Source organism: Lolium rigidum, unplaced genomic scaffold, assembly GCF_022539505.1.
Source record: "Lolium rigidum isolate FL_2022 unplaced genomic scaffold, APGP_CSIRO_Lrig_0.1 contig_25485_1, whole genome shotgun sequence".
Classification (NCBI taxonomy): Eukaryota; Viridiplantae; Streptophyta; class Magnoliopsida; order Poales; family Poaceae; genus Lolium; species Lolium rigidum.
In genome coordinates, this window is record NW_025900048.1 from 17,887 (window position 1) to 38,029 (window position 20,143).

Below are 20,143 nucleotides of genomic sequence, written 5' to 3' on the forward strand. Positions count from 1 at the left end.
CTTGACATAGTTGTGCGGAACAGCATACTGTACAGACATTTTGCCAGTGAGAGAAATGAAGTACTGTGCATATAAGGGAAAATGACGGGGCACGACTCATTGCAATATTCCACGGATCATGTTTCAGAGCACAACAATGGCAATACTAGCAAATGGAGGTGCAGGGAAACAGATGCAAGTAAACAAACTACGGTTCGCAACGCTAATAAGATGAAATTTTCAAAAAAAAGAACTCTAACAGGATGATAACTTATCCCTAATCTCTTGTGACCGTGTAGTGAACTCTCAAGCTTAATTAGCGAAGACTATGCAGGCAGCAGCCCCTGCCTATACTGCTGCTCCTCGACACGCGGCGGATGTTGAGCCAGGAGGTGCCGACGGCCTCATGCAGCCCCAGGGTGGCGTCGGGCGCTGGTGCTGCTGCATATGAGGCGGTGCCCAGCGCGGCGGTGGAAGCGGCCAGCGCCAGGCCGTTTGCTGTGGTGGCAGCACAGAGGGCGCGCCCCAGCACGGTGCCGGATAAGACGGCGGCACCGTCGGTCGCCAGAGTGGTGGCGGTCCTGCAGGCTGAAGATGATGCGTGAACGCAGGCGGCGCTCCTGGGCCTGACGGCGGTCGCACAGTAGGCAACGGCAAGCCCCAGGATAGCTGCGGAGGAGGAGGCGCACGGAAGCCTGATGGTGCTGAAGGGAGCGGCGCCAACGTAGGCTGGCTCCAGCACCGTGGCGGCGGCGAGACGAAGCGCAGTGGGGTGGGGAGCAGCGCCAATGTAGGCCGGCTCCTGCACGGTGGCTGAGGCGAGCCGAATCCTGGTGGTGGCGGCGAGCGGATGCCAGGTGGTGGTGGCGAGTTGAAGCCTGGTGGCGATGAGAGGATCGGCTCCAACTTAGGCTGGACTGTGCACGTCGACGAAGGAGGAGGAGGCATTACAGTCTGTGGCCGCGGGGGCGACGGAGGCGGAGGCGGCGGAGTCGGGGACCGCGCCCACAGCGGCGGAGGGGATGGTGGTGGCTGCCAAATCTCCCCCTCCTCCAGGTCCTCCTCCTTGACCCTCGCCTCCTTGGACGCGGCACGGCGCGCGTACGCAGAGCCGCGCGTCCGCTTGGACCGCGCGCGGCGCACCGCCAGCGAGAGCACGTGGTCGGCGGGCGGGGGCATGGGCTCCGGCGGCGCCGGCGGGTCCTCCCCGAAGCCGGCGAAGCCTGCCACGGAGCCGATGGGGCACTCCGTCCAGCCGATCGCGGCGACGTCGGCCACGGCCTGCGCGGCGACGATGTTCGCGGCGGCGAGCCGGGCCGCGGTGTGGAGCGTGGAGCGGCGCGGCGGCTGCAGGTCCACCTGCCCCACCAGGTGCTCCATGATTTTCCCCTGCTCCCTCGCAACAACAACAACCAACTCCATCCGGTCACGCAAACAGCAGCGAAATCCATGGGGCGAAGAAAGTAAACTAGGAAGGAGGATTGACGGATGATAAACCTTGTGTTGGCGGTGGAGCTTGACGAAGCCATGCATGGAGAGGATCTGCGAGCAGGCCGTGCACAACAGGATCGACCAATCAAACGCGGCATAAGAAACACAATATACATATTTCAATCAGTAGAATCCCAGAACGGATTTAGTTAAAAATGAAAGAGGAAGAAACATGGTTTACAAAATCCCAGAGCGGATTTAATCACAGAAATGAAAGACGAACAGATTCAGTCATGTCTAAACAGGAACCGAGCACCGGCCCCGAAGAAGATTGATTCGAGAGCGCGTGATACATGATGATGAAGATTGAAGGATAAAGTTGGAACACAAACAATGGTAGGAGAAGAGATTTGGTTGCTCGGGCACGTACGTGGTTGAGGTGGTCGATGGTGATGCGGGCGCCCCAGGGATCGGCGAAGAAGCGGTGGTACATCTCCAGCGTCAGGGGCCCTCCGTGTATCTTCCTCTCCATGGTCTCCGATTGCCACCCCTGCTTGACCATGGCCGCCGCTCGCTCTCGACTCACGCCTCCCTTTCCGCTGCAGATTTTCTTCTCTGCTCTTTTGGCAAGGTCCCCTCTCTCTCTTTAACTGATTTCTCTGCACGATGGTGCCTCCCTTGCTTTTTGTCACGACCATGCGGTGGTGCAGGCTCGACCGGTACCTGCGCAGCTCACCTGCTCCGGTTGGGTGGTGCTGGCCCCGCAGCCCAACCTGTGCCGTGCGGAAGAAGCGCGAGGCTGGGGCCCAGCTGCAGTCTTCCCCCTCCCAGTCTCCCAACCCCCCTGGCATGAGCAATAAGACAAACACAGGGGCACACTGTTGCAGCAGGTAATTAGGCAATCAGAGAGAGAGGTTTCAAAACATCAAACCCAATATAATACTCTCTCTGTCCCACAAATATAATCTAAAATTTGTCTAAATATGGATATATATGGACACTAAATAGCATCTAGATACATCTAAATTTTGCTAAACATTAGACAAGTTTCATGGGACGGAGGGAGTACTTCCCTCTCTCAAAAATAAACAAATAGTAAACACAAGTTCAATAACTAAATACCAGAAACCACCAACTCCGAATAGATTGGCAAATAAAGAGGATTTTCATTTTGAGCATATAATGGTTGCAATATACGGAAATAATTCTAAACATTTTTTAAAATATCATACCTTCTTTTGCCTCCTGGAAAAGCCAATTTGTGTATGAGGTCTCTTTGCATGTGCATAGAGTCAAGGGTAAACATACTGACATTTTCAGAACATGGATTGACAATCTGCTATATTTTTCTTTTTTCTTTCTGTAAATAGACTTTCTGTACAGTTTGGAAAGTTTTAATAAATTGTTGTGGGGGTTTTGCCTCACAATTTCTGGTCAATTTTTTTTCTAAACATAAGTACATTTCTCCTCTACACTAAGGGTAGGAGAGTTCAAAAATAAAATATGACTCTCTTGAATAACAGCATCATCACAACCAGTAACCAAAGTAAGTATTTTCTTCTTCATCCCCACGTAAACTAGTCACCATTGTTCTAAATGGAGGATCATCTAGCGAAACTTGACCATCATCTAAACCATTATCATATTAGCAAATCTTTTAAAAAAAACTCATCGCCCATCAACAATCTTAAGAGGAGCCATAATGCCGCTAGCATCTTTTCTATCTTCTCGAGAATACCATTGGTCCATTTATCATAGGATTTAACATCAAAGGAGCTAAATGATTCATAAACAGAAGGTTCATCATTATACAGAACATCATCAATAGCCTATCCTCCATATTTTTTTCTCCTTTCTTCTCTACTCCCTTCGTTTTTTTATGTAGGTTTCATAGTTTTTGGCTTAGAAATTAAACCATATTGTTGGAGGAAAAAAAATCACCAGATTTCGGTGGAATTACCCATGGCCATCCTAAGTGACAAAAATGAGGATCTGAATTAGATAAGGGAGTGATATTTTGTGTTTGAGGCCTTGAGGGGGTATTTCGGACTTTATTCATAAAAACAAATGCAACTTACATATCTATAAATGGAGGGAGTATATTTTTTTACGGATTTTTAGTTCTCTGTTCACGTTTCGTAATTTACTATTTATGGTTTATGATTTTGCAGAAATGTTGTCATAGATTCTACGGAAAAAAAAGTGTGAAATATCATAACATCCTCGAGAGACTAGGATGGGTATGGAGGTATGGAGTAAACCACAAGATTTACCTTTTTCAGATACTACCTCTGCTCCATAGAATAAGATGGATAAATTTTGCTAAAAGTTTAGCCATGTAAAATTTTATCAAGTTGTAGAAAGGTATCATTAATTATAATAATACTATATGGACTACGACCACTGGGATCGTCTACAATGTTGGAAAGCGATCCAGAATGCATATTTGCAAGACCCTCAGCACACATGTGCCTGATATTTGAAGAAAAAAAAAGATTGGTACAATGTTTTTACGTGACTAAGTATACATGCCCTGCATATTGTTGCGAAGTTTCAGTTAAAAACACGTTGTACAGAAAAAATACAACGGAGACTATTGAACTTGTGAGATCGCACATGGCCTTCTTGGGAGCTTGGAGCAAACCCTATTAGGGAGTTACTGATCCTCTCATTGTGGAAGTATTGTCCCTTGGTGATCCACTACTAGGGAAAGGCCCATTGCCGGCGCACCTAAAACCCCCATTGCCGGCGCACCACGAGCCCGCCGGTGCGAACGCGCCGGTGATAAACGGACACTGCCGGCGCACCAGGTAGTGCGCCGGCGATATCACAGCCTACTGCCGGCGCACTACCCCGCTTCGCCGGCAAAGATCTATTCCACCGGCGCACTATCGGATGCGCCGGCAGTAGTTCTTCCAGACCGGCGCATGCCACGTGCGCCGGCAATGTGTCATTTAGGTGCGCCGGCAATTAATTCGAAAATTCTTTTTCCTAGCTTTTTTCCAGCATATTACAATACATATTTGACAGCAGTATATATTTACAACGCAGTTCATATTTATACGAGTATTACATGCAATATGAGAAGCACATAGAGAGCCAAGTTTCATTTCGGTATCGGTACGAAATACGCAAGTCTCGTTTCGGAATGTGTTGATTCATACAACACATGTGCATATGCAACACCGAACGGCGAAGTTTCACAAAGTTAGAAGTCTTGGTACATAGTCGTCACAAGTATCGTCATACACCTCACAATGTAGGTCCTAACCTAAACTAGAATCACATAGAACATGACCAACATGGTCATGACCATCATCACGAAGGCCATGGTCTTCATCCGGTTCCTCCTCATGTCCCTCATCTCTCCCGCTAGATAACGGGCGTATCTTCCTTCCGCCTCCACCCTAGTGGGGTATCCCTTGTAGCCGTTGCCGCCGAAACGGTGCACTCGTCTCCGACAGTCCTCCCGGTCGTCGTAGACTCCAGGAACCCTCCCCTTGTACACGACATATGTCGTCGGCATCTCCATTCACAAGACAAGTAAAACGTTAGTACCAATGCAATGAACAAGTGCCAACTCAAATAAGAGACAAGTAGTATGAACTAAATAGCATGTGCCTCATACTTTGTTGGTCGAAATAAATAATAACATACAGGGATGGGGTCAGTGAGGCTAGGTAGGATGCACAATAGATTGATATTTGTGGCCATCACACCAAGCCTCACCGGCCCCACCCCGGAGTGTACAAGTGACCGAACATTTTAATCATCGGCCAATGCAATTAAGAAGTGCGAACTCAAATAGAAGACAAGTAGTACGAATTAAATAGCGTGCCTCATACTTTGTCGGTCGAAACAAATATTAACATCCGGGGATGGAGTCGGTGAGGCTAGGTAGGATGCACAATAGATTGATACTTGTGGCCGTCGCACCAAGGCTCACTGGCTCCACCCCCGAGTGTACGATTGACCGAACATTCTAATCATCGGCGAACTCCAAATACGAGGCAAGTAGTGGTCGAGTAAATGCAAATAATTATTAAGCTATGTACGCCATAATCTTGAAATATATAGCAAAGTAAATGAAACTACGGACACATGTTCACATGCACATTCATACAACTAAATAAAAGCAACTAGCCGATTGTATGGGAATATATAACAATTATTACGATACGGAAGTTCAAGGACATATCGTTCAAGCTTTAGCAAGTGTTCCCGTCGTAGGATCAGGTTGTACGCCTAGGGGGAATGGACGGCAGCCCTCAAGCGAGTTGAACGGCCTCTCATCACGCGACATCTCCAAGCGGAGGTCTATCTCGTCATTAGGTGGTAGACCATAGCCGTAGAAGAACTCGCCAGACCTATTGTTGACATCCTGCAGGATTATCGTGCAAATGAACTGCCGGATGCGACCCGCGTTCTTTCTAATCTCTCTATCGGGGACATCCGCCATGTTTGCAAACCTGTTTCGAGATTATCCGGCAGCAACATGTCATCTGCGTACTTTATGTACTCCTGCATCCGAAGGATGGCGTACCACGCGTCCATCCCATTGTCGGGCGTCGACCGCCCGAGGCAGGGGAAGTTGGTTGTGTGGGTTAAGACGAAGCCTCCTCGGGATTTCCTCTCTACTTTGAGGGGCTCGCCTTGTTGGCGAAGCCGGTGAGAGCATCATTGAGAAGGGCCCCGATGTGGGAGTAGTCTTTCTTGCGGTCCCTACCCGAGTCGAGATAGACCGCATGCGAGTGTTGCGGGTGCACGACGATGAGGGTGCAGAACTTGTCTCTCGCGGAAAACACACGGATTAACCTTTGGAAATGCAAATGGAGATATAGGATAGAATGGTGATGGGGGACTAGCGAGTGATTACTTACTCGGGGAAGTAAGGGATGAGAATGGCGCCCTTCTTAATGTTCGCCAACATGAAATCCTCGACCCGCCGGGTGGCAATCGCGCGATCCCCGGGGTTGCGGATGATGCTCTCCCGCATATAGAAGGGGTCCATGATCGCGATGGTCGGCGTCCCCTCCTTAACAATCCGGGAAGACATGCTAAGAGCAACTAGGCGAACCACACTAAAGTGGAGCGCTTGCATGCGATAGATGCTGAAGATGTCGTTGAACCGGATGAAGCACAAGTCCGCGGGGTACTTCTCGACGAAGTTCATGCCGGTTGGCACCTTCGCCACGAAGAGAGGGTAACCGGGATCTTTTGATTTGAGAAGAAGGTTCTCCACATGCAAGACGAGTCTCATGCAAGCTCCTCATATCCGGGGTGAGTTTCTTCACGACATGCTCCGGCAGCATCGGTTGACCCAAGTGATGCAGAGGTCGCCAATTGTTTGGCAACTTGTCAAGGAGTGGGACCTTGTCCTTGGATTTGGCCGCCGCCGCCTTGTCTTGGGCGTCCTTCTTATTTGCCCTCTTCCTCTTCTTGGGTTGTAGTGCTGGACCATCCATCGCCGTAGTGGCCGTAGCACGGAGTGTGTTTGGGCTCAACATATTTTTGACGGCGGCGGTGGCGACCTCCTCGGGATTTTCCTCCTCATCGGCCGTTTCTTGAGAATCGAACGGCTTCTTGGAGCACACATATTTGAAGCCCGGCGCATCCTCATGGACAACTTGTGAAGACATAGGAATATCCCATTGGAAGTTGTCACGTTCATATTCCTCGGCCTCCGGCGCAGCTGGCTGTTGTGGTGGGGCGCCGACCTCCGGCGCAGCTGGCCGTTCCGGTGGGGCGATGACCACGGGCGCCGCCGGGCCGTCGTGGAGGGACGCCGACATGTGGCGCCGCAAGGTGCTTGTCTTTGCTTGCCGTCGACCCCGAGTAGGTGTTGATCCGAATTAGGGTCTTCGGCCATAGCAGTACCCAACCCTTCGGTGAGGCCGGATTCAACGGGCTATCGTCATCGGCACCATGCGGTTGATTAGGAGGAAACAAATCCTCATAGCCCGGTAACGCCCGATCCACTTCAACCCGGTAAACGTCATCCGCCATATCTCGTGTGTGCCACTTCTTATCCGGGGGCCGAATGATGGACCCCCTCGCGACGTCTTTGAGTTCGTCGTTTACTCTCATCAAAAAGGTGCATGGCGTCGAGAGCGCCTGCGAGAACATGTGTATGGCGTTAGAGAGAGGGCAAGGATGACGAAACTAATATATTAACTTGATGTACACATTAGTTAATTACCGTGAGGGCGTTGAGCTCGGCTAATGTCGACGGGCCAGCACATGCGGCGGCGGGCGTGCAAGTGACGGAGGGGCTGCTACCCGGCATGGATGGTGAATCCCTAGCACCGGCGACATTGCCGGCGGCCGGAGGAGTCTCCATTATAACATTGTCATTGCCGGCGGACGGCGGCACCATCGAGTTGCTGCCGTTGAAGCTAACCACTTGCATTTTCGGGGGGGGGCCTTGTTTGCCACCCTCATACCACGCTTGCATAGCATTGAAATCTGCTTGGACTCCAGCGGCGACTTCAGCTTTGACTTCAGGTACGAGTGTAGCTTTGAGTTGCGGTACCAGTTGCGGTACCAAACCAGCTTGGACTTGGGCTAGGATTGACTCCGTCATTTCCTCCACCTCCCGCTGCTTCCTCTCATTACGCGCATTTTTATCGGCCGCGGACGACAAGCCATAGGGACCATGCTTGTAGCCTCGTACCGGCGCCGACCACACGGCCTCTATGCGGCCTTCTCGTCGGTGAATGCTCATTAACGATGTTTAGCGCCCGTACGAGAGGCTTGTCCCGAGCTACCCTGCCCGTCGACGCCTGGGACGAGGAGCCTTCGTCACCTTCGGAGGCTTGAGAAAGTCTTTGTCTTTCTTCTTCCTCGCGGAAGAAACGCGAACCATTTAGAAATGTTGCTACTATTATATGAACGATACTTGATCTAATAAAACCGGTAAATTGCTTACCAGCTTTTTCTCCAACGCCAGGACCTTCCGGTCGTTCGTGAACCAAATTATGTCGGTTACGACCTTCGGGTCCGTGACAAGTTCCCCGGTTAGTTTCTTCTTATGGTACCGGGACCCGATGAATCTTCTTTCAAGCGGGTCCTTGTACTTGAGCCAGGGGTTCTCAATGCCGGCATTTACATACGCCTCGTCCTCCTTCGCCCAATAGGGCTCCTTTCCCTCGTACCCACGGCTCCCAAGGTTGTGGTTGCCGATGTTAAGCTCCCGCATTTCCTTCCCCCACAACTTGCGATTCTTGGTTGCTTGTAGCTCTTCATTGGCCACAAAAGCATCAAAGTCCGCCTCGGGTGACATGCGGAAAGGCGGAGTGGACCTCTTCGAAACCTTTGCCCTCGGCAATCAGCCTCCGCACCATGTACTTATAGCTGCTCGAGGTGTTTGGTGAACTTCGGGAGGGCTTGTGAGTTCACAATGTTGTTGGTTTGCTCACTGGAGGCGTAGTTGCCTAGGAACTTGTATCGTGCGTGCAACCTCGCAATGAGCTGGGCTCGCAAAGGCGCTTTGCTCTCCGCTCGGAGGTCCGTCTCGTTGAGATTGACGACCTCTCGGAGGATACATGCCGCTTGGTTGCCGTACCCCTTGGCAACATCCTTAGGCAACACCGGCAAACCACCGGCGGGGTCCACCTCTCGTGATCGTGTCTCTCGCCGGTGCCGACCGTGTTTTGGCGCCTTGCCTTCCGCGGCCTCTTGGCTCCACTTGTCCCGGTGCCACTACTCCCGGCCGGCGGCGCTAGGATCGTCGCCGCTTGTCTCGCCGCCACCCCGGCGGCGCCGGTTGCCTCATCGCCGCTAGGCTCGTAGGTACTACCCCCGGCGGCGGCGCTTGCCTCGTTGCCGCTCGGCTCGTCGGCACTACCCCCGCCGGCATCCTCCATCTCATGGTCCTCGTCGCCGCCAACACCGGCGGCCTCGGCATCCTCCTCCGTCCTAAAGAAGTGCCTATTGTAGTGCTCCTCTAACTCTTCTTGAGACGACATGGTGGCTTGCACTAATAGAAGACGAAAAAGAGTTAGAATTCACGGAAAAATTCGGCATGACCTTTGCTAAAAATTGGTCATGCCGAGTGCTAGAATTGCCGGAACGGAAATGAATCGACATTCCGGCACTCAATAGCAACTCAATCCCCGTACAGTAAATGCAATTCACATATATGATACATTTTTCATTTTCATTTCTTTTCCAACCAAGCATCGGAGAGTGAACATAGCAACAACATGTGTCATTTCTCATTTGTGAACACTTGACAAGCATCTATCGAACAAATACTAATAAGCAGTTGGAAATTCTTGTTACATGGGAATATGTAGCACACCAGTGCTAGCAACATTTGCAACCAGAGACAACATTTCCATCTCAACCAGAAACAAACCAGAAGCATTTAGTATAATTAACAAATACAAAACTGCTAATTCATTTTCATTAGGCATTTCTGCTAAACCAGAACCGGAACCGGAGACTACTGCCTTTTTCTTTAACAAATACAAAACTGCTAATTTCATTAACAAATACAAAACTGCTAAACCAGAACCGCAGACTACTCGCCTTTTTCTTTATTTATTTCTCGTAGTTGCTACTATCATACCAAACATCTAAATACCGCAGAGTTTAGAAAATTAAACATAATGATTAGGCATTCCCTTACTCGTCAACTCGCTAATTCATTTTCATTAGGCATTTCATTTTCATTTAATGAAATGAAAAACTAACATACTGCCTAGTGCCTAGTTCTTCTCCAACAAACATTTCATTTTCTTTTTTCACCATGTATTCTAGTCTGTACAAAAAGCTAATTCATTTCATTTTCATTTCACAATAACCATCAGTAATAGCACTACAGTGAGCATCATTTCCAAGTGAGTCGATGATGTAATTTCATCATGCTAGCCCCGGATTCAAACCAGAATTCAAACACTAAAATAAAAACCATAACCATTTTACATCAACACCATGCTACTCTACGGCTACATAATTAAAACGATGCTAAACAGAGCTTGTACCCACACTTATACAAAATACACTAGGTACCTTATCATTTTCATTTTGTTTTAAATGAACCGGATAAGGAACATAGCACCAATTTTCATTTTCTTTTAAATGAACCGAGAGAAGCTCACATGTGTCATTTCTCATTTGTGGATTATCGGAAAGCATTTGCTATCGCCAACTAGTGTTTAGGTAATACATAACAGTAACTAGGTGTATTAGAAATACCGACTATGTTCTCTCGTATTAAGAATGAACCCATCTTTAGCATGAAGCAAACCAATGAATTTTATATATCAAATTCTCTAGGTACTCGCAAGCATAAAAAACCCTATCGCCTAGCTACCTAGGTACCGCAAGCATTTTTATTTTCATTTTTTTTTGCAAGAAATGATAATATGTTGTTGTTGCCCCCGTGGACTATTTTAAATGAACCAAGTAGCATTTCCATTTCATTTACACTATAATAAAAAACCCCAACTCAATTTCTTTTTTCAACGAAGACTTAGTATATAAAGCATTTTATTAAAGCATTTTATTTTTATTGCTAACATAATTTGACAGTAACATGAGCATGAGCATGAGGTTTTTTCACAGTAGCATTTCACCATAACCATCACCCTCCAACACATAACATTCCAATTCTCCAGCTAAATGAACCATTTTAGCAAACCATTTTAGCAAACCAGAGAGCAAAACCTAAATGAACTAAACCAATTTAGCTAGCAAAACCATTTTCATTTTCATTTAATGAAGAACTAACATACTCGTCTAGTGTCTAGTTTTTATTTTCGGTAGCATTTCAGTAGCATTTGCATTAGGCATTTTCGGTAGCATCCTACATCTCAATTTTTTCTTACCGCAACCGGAGAGCATAAACCTAAATGACCCTAAATCGACCGCAGCACATCAAGAACTATAAACTACTACAAGAACTAAGGATTTTTGGAGGCAAGAACTTCAATTTTTTCTTACCGCCACCGAGCACATCAAGCATTCTTGCATGAACTACTGCAAGCACTAAGGATTCGAATGCACATCAAGAACTACTGCAAGAATTCGGAGGCAGAGAGAGGGAAGGAAGAGGGGGATGGAGAGGGGAAGGGGGTTCTTACCAACGGTGATGGTGGCGTGCTGCTCCTCTCCGTGATGGTGGCCGGCGCGCAAGGCCCTCCTCCTCCTCTCGGCGACGGTGGCGACGGCGGCCGGCGCGTGACGCCCTAGATCCCCTCCTCTCCGCGGCCACGCCCTCGCTCCTACTTGCACGGAGGCTCCGGCGTGCGGCGAGGAATCTTGGTCCGGGGCTTCCGCGTGGTGGCGCTCGAGATCGATGGTGGCGGCGACGCTCGAGATCGACGGTGGCGGCGCGGTTCGTCTCGATCGACTGGGAATGGGGAGGGAGAAGAGAGGATCGCGCAGCGGTTAAGTCCCGGTATAGGCCGGGCTCACCTTATTGCCGCGCGCACCACATGTTTGGTTCGCCGGGGACAACTATACCCCCGGCGAACCAAACATGTGGTGCGCCGGCAATAAGGTGAGCCCGGCTATACCGGGACTTGTCCCCCAACCTCGGATGGCCATTTCTTTTTATTCTTTTCTTTATTTCTTTTCACTTTCTTTTTATTCTTTTATTTTTATTCTTTTCTTTATTTCTTTTTACTTTCTTTTATGTTTCTTTTCTTTTCCCACAAATCCTATACTATTTTACTTCCTTCTCTTTTCAAGATAATAACCAAGCAATATGAGTTTATGCATTACAAAAAATATGAGTTATATACATGCATGCATAAAATTTTAGTTATGAATTACACAAAATATGAGTTATAGTTTGCAAATAAAGTTTTACATCATCGATTGAGAAGAGTGTTTCGCTTTCTTCTTGCTTTTCTTGCTCGTCGTTGAATAATTTAGCCCCGTGTCGTGACTTCTTCTTTTGAAGGGTCGACCTGACCTCGGTAGCGTGGTCCTCGCTTCTTCTTGTGGTGTATGTTGTGTCTTCATCCTCGGATTCTTCCATCATTGGGTCTCCGACTTGTCCTTCGAAGTCTTCCTCGTTGGCGACTCCATCCATTCCGACGATGGTCCTCTTGCCTCTCCTCACGATAACACGGCTAGGCCCGGATGGGTCGGTTATGAAGAAGCATTGGTGCACGTGTTCGCCGCGTACCCATGGCTCATTCTCGCGCGGTGGCGTTCGTGGATTTGGATTTGTTGGCTTCGGGTAGAAACATGGTGGTGAAATACCGGTCTTCTTTTCTCGACGCTCTTAGCCCATCCGATACGGAACATCGGCACTTTCTCCCCAGCGTAGCTAAGCTCCCAGATTTCCTCGATTCTTCCGTAGTATGTAGGCTTTACGTCACCCGTCCAGGAATCCATCGTTACCCTGAGTTCTGGTAAACACTGTTCTTGTCTTTTTCTTCCGTGTAGAATGTGTACCCGTTGATATCGTACGCTTGGTAAGTCATGATGTTGGGCGCGGGGCCATGTGACAAGGCCAATACTAGTTTATCCTTGTCGAATCCATTGGTGGGGGATTAGCAACAATGTGGTCTTTGAACCAGCGCGCGAAAGAGGAGTTGTGCTCTCCGTATATTTCCGCTTCCGTCATCATCGGCTTGCCACCGTTCTCTATCATGGTTTTGTGCTCTTTCAACCAAGGATCGATCAAGTCAATGTGTTGTAGCGCTACTAAGTTGGCCTCTGTCAAAGTCGGAACTCCGACCGGACATGTGCACGTGCAGCTTCCTTCCTTCCATTTTTGTGGCCTACTCCCTCGAACCTACGGAGGTACTTGTTTTGAGGCAAACCAACAGGGTCCTCGATGTCTAGATAATTCGTGCGTAAAGAGATGCACTCTTCGGTGAGCCAGCCCCGTACGATGCTTCCATCCGGATGTGACCTCGTTACGAACGTATCCTTTAATGACCCCATTCATTCTTTCAAACGGCATCATGTTGTGTAAGAATGCCGGCCCTAGACCGACGATATCATCCATTATATGGACCAACAGATGGACCATCACGTCAAAGAATGCAGGCGGGAAGTACATCTCCATCTCACATAGGATCACCACGATCTCTTCCCCGGAGCCTTGCGAGTTTCTTCACGCTTATCGACTTCCGAGTTATGACGTCGAAGAAGTTACGAGCCTGACCAGCGTTGCACGGACATGGTCATCCATTATACCTCGGATTGCAACCGGAAGAATCTGCGTCATCATCACGTGACGGTCATGAGACTTCATGCCGCCGAAGTTTCGTTTCTTGGGGTCCATGTATCCGCTTATTACCCCGGAGTAACCGAAGGGCACTCGACTCCTACAAGGCAATTGAAAAATTGATCGACCTCGGCCGGACTAAAAGTGAAGCAGGAGGGGGACAAGTAATAGTCCGGCTGCTTAATCCTTTTGCGCTTCCGACCGCCGTCCGCCTCCTCCTCCGATCGTCCCTCTTGGGCCGGCGGGATCCGAAGCTCTTCCCTGATGCCCAAAACTTTCAGGTCCTGTCTTGCTTTCGGCCCATCTTTGGTCCGGTCCGGCATGTTGAGAAGAGTGCCAAGCAAGCTCTCGCACACGTTCTTTGTAATATGCATGACATCAAGGCAGTGAGGTGTATCGAGAATTTTCCAAGTACGGCAAGTCCCAAAACACGGACCTCCTTTTCCATACACCAATGAGCGGCGTCGTTTCCTTTTTCTTCTTCTTCTCTCCGGGCTTTTGACGAATCTTTCCCGGCGCAGGGCACTCCTTCCAACCTTTCGGTAATGTATCGATCTCTTCGCCGCTCTTCTTACGTGGAGGTCCTCGGGGTTCATTTGTACCATCGAACAGATCTCCACGCTTTCTCCACGGGTCGGTTTTCGCAGCCACCTTCGATGCCCCATGTAAACTGCTTTCGAAGAGCCATCCTTACCAAGCTGCAAAAACATCGTCTCTTCCATGCACTCGACACATGCCTTGTGTCCATGGCACACCCGGCACGAAATGTAACCGTATCCGAGGTAGTCCTCGCACCGTCGTGATCAACGCGGCTCTCAAAGGGAAATATTCTTCCGCGACGGCGTCCCATGTATCTACCCCTTCCTCCGCCCACAACGTTTCAAGCTCCTCCTTTAATAGTTCGAGATACATGTTGATATCGTTTCCTCGGCTGTGTCGGCCCTTGAATTAGCATACTCATCCGTATGTACTTCCTCTTCATGCACAGCCGTGGCGGGAGGTTGTAGATCCATACAAACACGGGCCATGTGCTATGTGTGTCTGCTCGGTTTCCGAACGGATTGAATCCGTCCGTGCTCGCACCCAACCCTGATGTTTCGGGATCTGCCCCAAAACTTCCGAATTCATTGTCTAATGCTTTCCACCGGCTTGCATCCGAAGGGTGCGTCGAGCACCGGGTGCTCAATCCGCTCTTTATCATTCAACACCGCCTCCTTTCTTTCTCGCGTGCCGCCGCATGAGCTTTGCTTCCTTGCGGTCCGCGTAGAACCGTTGAAGCCGGGGGCGAGCGGGAAGTACCACACAACTTTCCGAGGAGCTTTCTTCTTCCCTTTCTTGTACCGTTCAGCTTCACACACAGGACATTTGGTCTTGTCCATGTGCTCCTTGCGATACATGATACGATCGTTGATGCGAGCGTGATACTTTTCGTGGGGTAAGTCGAGAGGGCACGTGATTCTCTTGGCCTCGGCTAGACTACCGGGACACGTGTTCCCGGCGAGGAAGGAGATCTTTCACGTATTCCAGGATGTCGTCGACGCTTGTGTCCGTCCATCCGTGTTTCACCTTCATCTGCAACGACATCGAGAGCTACTCTCAAGCGAGACTCCCCCAACCCGCGACCCGAGTCGTACAACGGAGTATTCGAGTCTATCTCGAGTTGCTCAAGCTTTGATTTCCGCTTGGCGCCTTTCGTCTTTTCGAGAAGCAGATCTTGAAGATGAGGGTCCCGCACGACCGAAGCTAGCGGCACCTCTTCGTCGTCGTCAAGGTTATTGTCGTCGTCAAGGTTATTGTCGTCGTCAAGGTTATCGTCATGTGCGACAAACTCTTCATCGTCATCGGTATCATGATGCCCTCCTTCTTGCCGGCCATTTTTACCAAGCCGCCGCCGTCGCCCCATTGACCTCCGCGCCATCATCACTCATCCATTGAGTGTGTCCATGCATGAAACCATTAGTGAGCAGGTGCCCCCGCAATTTGCTCGAATACGGGTCAAACCATTTCCTCGTTTGCATCTCCGGCACGGACACAATACCTCCGTGCGGTTATTTTCATACATGTCGATGATCGCGTGTTTCGGATATCTCATCACGATGCTTTCACTCATCTCGATAACCATTATCGCTCGCATGGTAAGATTACATAATTCATTAGAACCATGCATCCGTCGGTAGTTTTCACGGAAAATTTCGGCATGACCTTCCTACACGGTAGGACATAGGAGCGCCAGTAAATGTGCCGAAACGGAAACTTGAAGAATCAACATTTCGGCGCAACGTTGGCAACTCATTTTCAACGCCAACACACACACAAGCACAAGCACAACATATATATATGCCACACACGAGAGCTTTTCTTCAAATGTCCAACATACATTGATTACATTCCTTAATTTGTTCATTAATCACCTATTTGTTTGATATATTCGTCGATAAGATCGAGACGACGCGCCGCGACAATGGCGTATGGAAGCCGACTTTCTAGATCTAGATCTAGATTGAGCGGTCAATGCGGGATAGTAGATCTAGATCTACATAGGGGGATGTGGGAGATGCATGTAGGAAGGGAAGATTTGCTCAAAAAATATGATTTTGTTTGGTCAAATTGGTGAAATTGGGGATAGAAATGGACAAAAATGTGCTCGGGTTGGGAGAAGGGTCGGGTTGTGTGGATGAGGAGTGAGTGTGTAGTGGCTTGTGAGTGCTGGTTGGTGGCTGTAATAAGTCCCAGATACTGCCGGCGCACCGGGGCTCGGGTGCGCCGGCGGTGTATAGCCCATCCGGCTATATCTGCTCCAGGACCAGGCCCATGAAGCATTGCCGGCGCACCGGACCAAGAGCGCGCCGGTAATAGAAAAATTACCGCCGGCGCGCTCCCGGGGCTGGTGCGCCGGCAATGCTTCGTGGGCTCGGCCGAGTTGTGGGGGATGTGTTGCCGGGAAATAGCGCCGGCGCGTCGTGTCAGGCGGGTGCGCCGGCAGTGGGAAGGCATCGCCGGCGCGGCGGTTTCCTGGTGCGCCGGCAACAAGTTCCACCGGCGCATGCCTATGGTGGTGCGCCGGCACCACTTGCCTCCACCTATAGGCTTTTCCCTAGTAGTGATCGTGTCATCTTTGCAAGGTTACCGGGCTTTTCCGTGATGGAGACCGATCGTCTAGAGTTGATGAATCTCTGGACATCAAGCTACAATTCTTGTTCTATTGTGGCGCCTATTTTTAATGAAGTTGTGGAGCTGGCGAAAAATTTCTCTTCGTTTTCAGTAAAGCATGATAGGAGGGAGGCAAATCACTCGGCGCACTTGCGCGGGAAGCTTGCGAGCACATTAGAGGTGACAATCACTTGGCTGTGTGAGAGCCCTGCTTTTCTTGTAACTAGCCTCATGGCTGATTGTAGCCGAAACTCTTTGAAGAAAAAATAAAATCCCCAAACTTCTATGCCAAAAAATCTCTCTGTAATCTTATTCCTTCTTATTCCTAATATCCTGTCAGGACATTAAACTAAGTATATCAAGCTTAGCAAAGACTCTGCAAGACAGGAGTCCCTAAAACAGAGGCGTGGGCCTGGCCCAGGACACCCCCGGTGACTGTGGGCTGCGGCCATTGCTGCCCCTCGAAATGCGGCTGATGTTGCAGCGGCATAGGAGGAGGAGGCGCCGACGGCTCCATGAAGTCCCACGGTGGCGGCGGCCGCTGCTGCTGCGGCATATGAGGTGGTGCCCAGCGCGGCGGTGGATGCGGCCAACGCCAGGGCGCTTGCTGTGGCGGCAGCACGGAGGGCGCGCCCCAGCACGCTGCCGGATAACACGACGGGACCGACGGTCGCTGTCCTGCAGGCTGAAGATGATGCGCGAACGCAGGCGGCGCTCCCGGGCCTGCCGGCGGTGGCGCCATCGGCAACGGCAAGCCCCAGAATAGCTGCGGAGGCGGCGGCGTCACCTGGGGCGAGCCGAACCCTGGTGGCGGGGTGGGGAGTGGCGCCAATGTAGGCTGGGTCGAGCATGGTGGCGGCGGCGGCGGGACGAAGCCTGGTGGACCGAAGCCTGGTGGTGGTGGGGAGAAGATTGTCTCCAAATTAGGCTGGCGGCAGGACGGCGACGAAGGCGGAGGAGGCACAGCAGTCTGTGGCCGCGGTGGCGACGAAGGCGGAGGTGGTACCGCAGTCTGTGGCCGCGGTGGCGACGCAGGTGGAGGAGGCACAGCAGTCTGTGGCCGAGGTGGCGAAGCAGGCGGAGGAGGCGCAACAGACTGTGGACAAGGTGGCGACGGGGGAGGAGGCGGCGGAGTCGGGGAGCGCATCCAGAGAGGCGGAGGCGACGGAGTCGGGGAGCGCATCCAGAGAGGCGGAGGCGACGGAGTCGGGGAGCGCGTCCAGAGCGGCGGAGGCGGCGGCGGCGGCGGCGGCTCTTCCACGTCCTCCTCCTTCACCTTGACGTCCTCGGACGCAGCACGGCGCGGGTATGCAGAGCGGCGCGTCCGCCTGGACCGCGCGCGGCGCAGAGCGAGCGCCAGCGAGAGCACGTGGTGGGCGGGCGGGGGCATGCGCTCCAGCCGCTCCGGTGGGCCCTCCCCGTAGCCGGCGAAGGCGGCCACGGCGCCGATGGGGTTCTCCGTCCAGCCGATAGCGTCGACGTCGGCCGCGACCTGCCTGGCGTTGATCCTCACGGCGGAGGGCCGGGCCGCGGCGGCCGTGTTGCGCAAAGTGGAGCGGCGCGGCGGCTGCAGGTCTATCTGCGCCACCAGCTGCTTCATGATTTTCCTCTGCTCCCTCGCAAAAACAAACAAAACCAAGTCATGCCAAGTTGCCAACGGCGGGCGGAAGAAAGTGAAGGAGGAAGGATGGATGGATGGGATGGGAGAAAACCTTGTTTGCCGGGAGCTTGAGGAAGCCATGCATGGTGAGGATCTGCAAGCAAGCGGTGACAGCAGAATCATCAAACGGGTGCACGCAACAAACACATCACATCACATTACTTAAAATGAAAGAACAAGAGATTTAGTAAAAGAAAACAAGGTGAAACAAGAGATTTAGTTAAATAACAGTGAAAGAAGAACAGATTTAGTAAAAAAAAGTGAATGAAAGAAGAACAGATTCAGTTATGTAAAAACAGCAAACGAACAGCGGGCTCTAAGATTCGATTACAGGAACGTGAAGGATAACGTTGGAACGCAAACAATCAGATGAATGGAAGAAAGAAGAAGAGATTGAATTAGTAATAAGTGAATGAAGGAAGAACACATTCAGTTATGTAAAAAAGAAGAGCAAATACAATACAGAAACAACAATCAGATGGATGAATGATTTAGATAGAGATTTGGTCCGTCAATTGGCACGCACCTGGCTGAGTTGGTCGTTGGTGATAGCGTCGCCCCATGGATCGACGAAGAAGCGGCGGTACTTCTCGAGCGTCAGGGGCCCTCCGTGTATCTTCTTCGTCTCCGCTCGCCACCCCGCCCTTCCCATGGCCTCCGCTCCCTCTCCGCTGCAGATTATCTTCTTCTCACCTCTCCTCTCTTCTCTTCTCTTTTAACTGCTCTCTCTGCACGATGGCGCCGCCCTTCCTTTCTATCACGGCCAACGCATCTCACGCACGGTGCTGGCCCCGCAGCCCAGCCCTTGGGCGGTGCTGGGGCCCAGATGCAGACTTTATTTTCGCCTGAGCAACAAGACAAACACAAGGCACGATGTTGCAGCCTTGCACGAGCCCTTCTTCTCCGCTTTCTTTGGATCCGATCAGGATCAGACCAGAGGGAACAAAGCTGAGACTGCCTTTTCCAGGTCTGTGAACTTGGTCAATAAACACGCAGGCAGAACTGGTCTGGTCTGGTCTGGGTTTAGATAGCTGTGGGTTTTGAATTTTCAACTTTTTGTCCTCGCCAATCCATCCACCAAATAAAGGCGGGCAAGAGAGGATCGGTGCAAAGATCGAATGGCATCTCCCAACTCGAACCGTAACTATTTCTTGAAGCGCGCTGTTCAGCGCAACCAGATACTAGTTCAAGCGGCGAGATCAGGATCATCGAGTCACAATTATGTGTCCCATGGCGCAACAAAAATGTACGGGTGGGTATCTATTTCTTGGACCAGCAGTTCGTGCACCGGCACTGCACCTAGCTGAACAGAGCCGGACCACCAAGATTCGCCTACCCATTGTGGGAAATTTTGACAAAAGAGACCACTCTACTCAATTCATTGACAAAAAGGACAACCTGTGAGTGTAATTGACAAAAGAGACCACCTCAGCTGTGACGGCAGCGCCACCAGGCGACACGTGGCATATGCCGCCGGAGGCTGTGGCGGCACGTTAGAAGCCGCGCTGCCGTCAATCGTCGTCTACAACTGCGGGCCATGCCGCCGGAGGCTCGGGCGGCAGGCTGACGTGGTGGCTGCCGTCGCAAGCACTGGCGGCACGCCTGCCTGCCTCCACCAGCTAAGGCCATGCTGCAACTAACCACTTAACCAGTGAATTAGCTCTCTTGTGCTGCGCGTGGCATCCTCCGGTTTTATCATCCAGTTTCTGCTAGTTAATTTTTCGCTTGTT

At 50.7% G+C, this 20,143-nt stretch overlaps 2 protein-coding genes across 2 annotated transcripts; both read right to left on the reverse strand.

The window, feature by feature from the left end:
• Nucleotides 1–327: 327 nt before the first annotated feature.
• Nucleotides 328–1,973, reverse strand: LOC124680702 (extensin-like). Its single transcript, XM_047215755.1, has 3 exons — nucleotides 1,841–1,973; nucleotides 1,477–1,521; nucleotides 328–1,368 (listed from the first exon to the last, which is right to left on the reverse strand). The coding sequence occupies exons 1-3, from the start codon at nucleotides 1,970–1,972 to the stop codon at nucleotides 328–330; spliced, it is 1,218 nt and encodes a 405-aa protein (XP_047071711.1). The 5' UTR covers nucleotide 1,973.
• Nucleotides 1,974–17,117: 15,144 nt separating this feature from the next.
• Nucleotides 17,118–19,065, reverse strand: LOC124680703 (formin-like protein 14). Its single transcript, XM_047215756.1, has 3 exons — nucleotides 18,940–19,065; nucleotides 18,466–18,507; nucleotides 17,118–18,362 (listed from the first exon to the last, which is right to left on the reverse strand). Exons 1-3 carry the CDS (start codon nucleotides 19,063–19,065, stop codon nucleotides 17,118–17,120), a joined length of 1,413 nt encoding a protein of 470 aa, XP_047071712.1.
• Nucleotides 19,066–20,143: the final 1,078 nt, after the last annotated feature.

Coding starts and splice junctions, on each gene's coding strand:
- LOC124680702 (XM_047215755.1), bottom strand. CDS start 1,972: ATGGTCAAGCAGGGGTGGCAATCGGAGACCATGGAGAGGAAGATACAC. Junction 1,522..1,840: donor CCATCGACCACCTCAACCAC/GTACGTGCCCGA, acceptor GCCTGCTCGCAG/ATCCTCTCCATGCATGGCTT. Junction 1,369..1,476: donor AGCTCCACCGCCAACACAAG/GTTTATCATCCG, acceptor GCGAGGGAGCAG/GGGAAAATCATGGAGCACCT.
- LOC124680703 (XM_047215756.1), bottom strand. CDS start 19,065: ATGGGAAGGGCGGGGTGGCGAGCGGAGACGAAGAAGATACACGGAGGG. Junction 18,508..18,939: donor CCAACGACCAACTCAGCCAG/GTGCGTGCCAAT, acceptor GCTTGCTTGCAG/ATCCTCACCATGCATGGCTT. Junction 18,363..18,465: donor TCAAGCTCCCGGCAAACAAG/GTTTTCTCCCAT, acceptor GCGAGGGAGCAG/AGGAAAATCATGAAGCAGCT.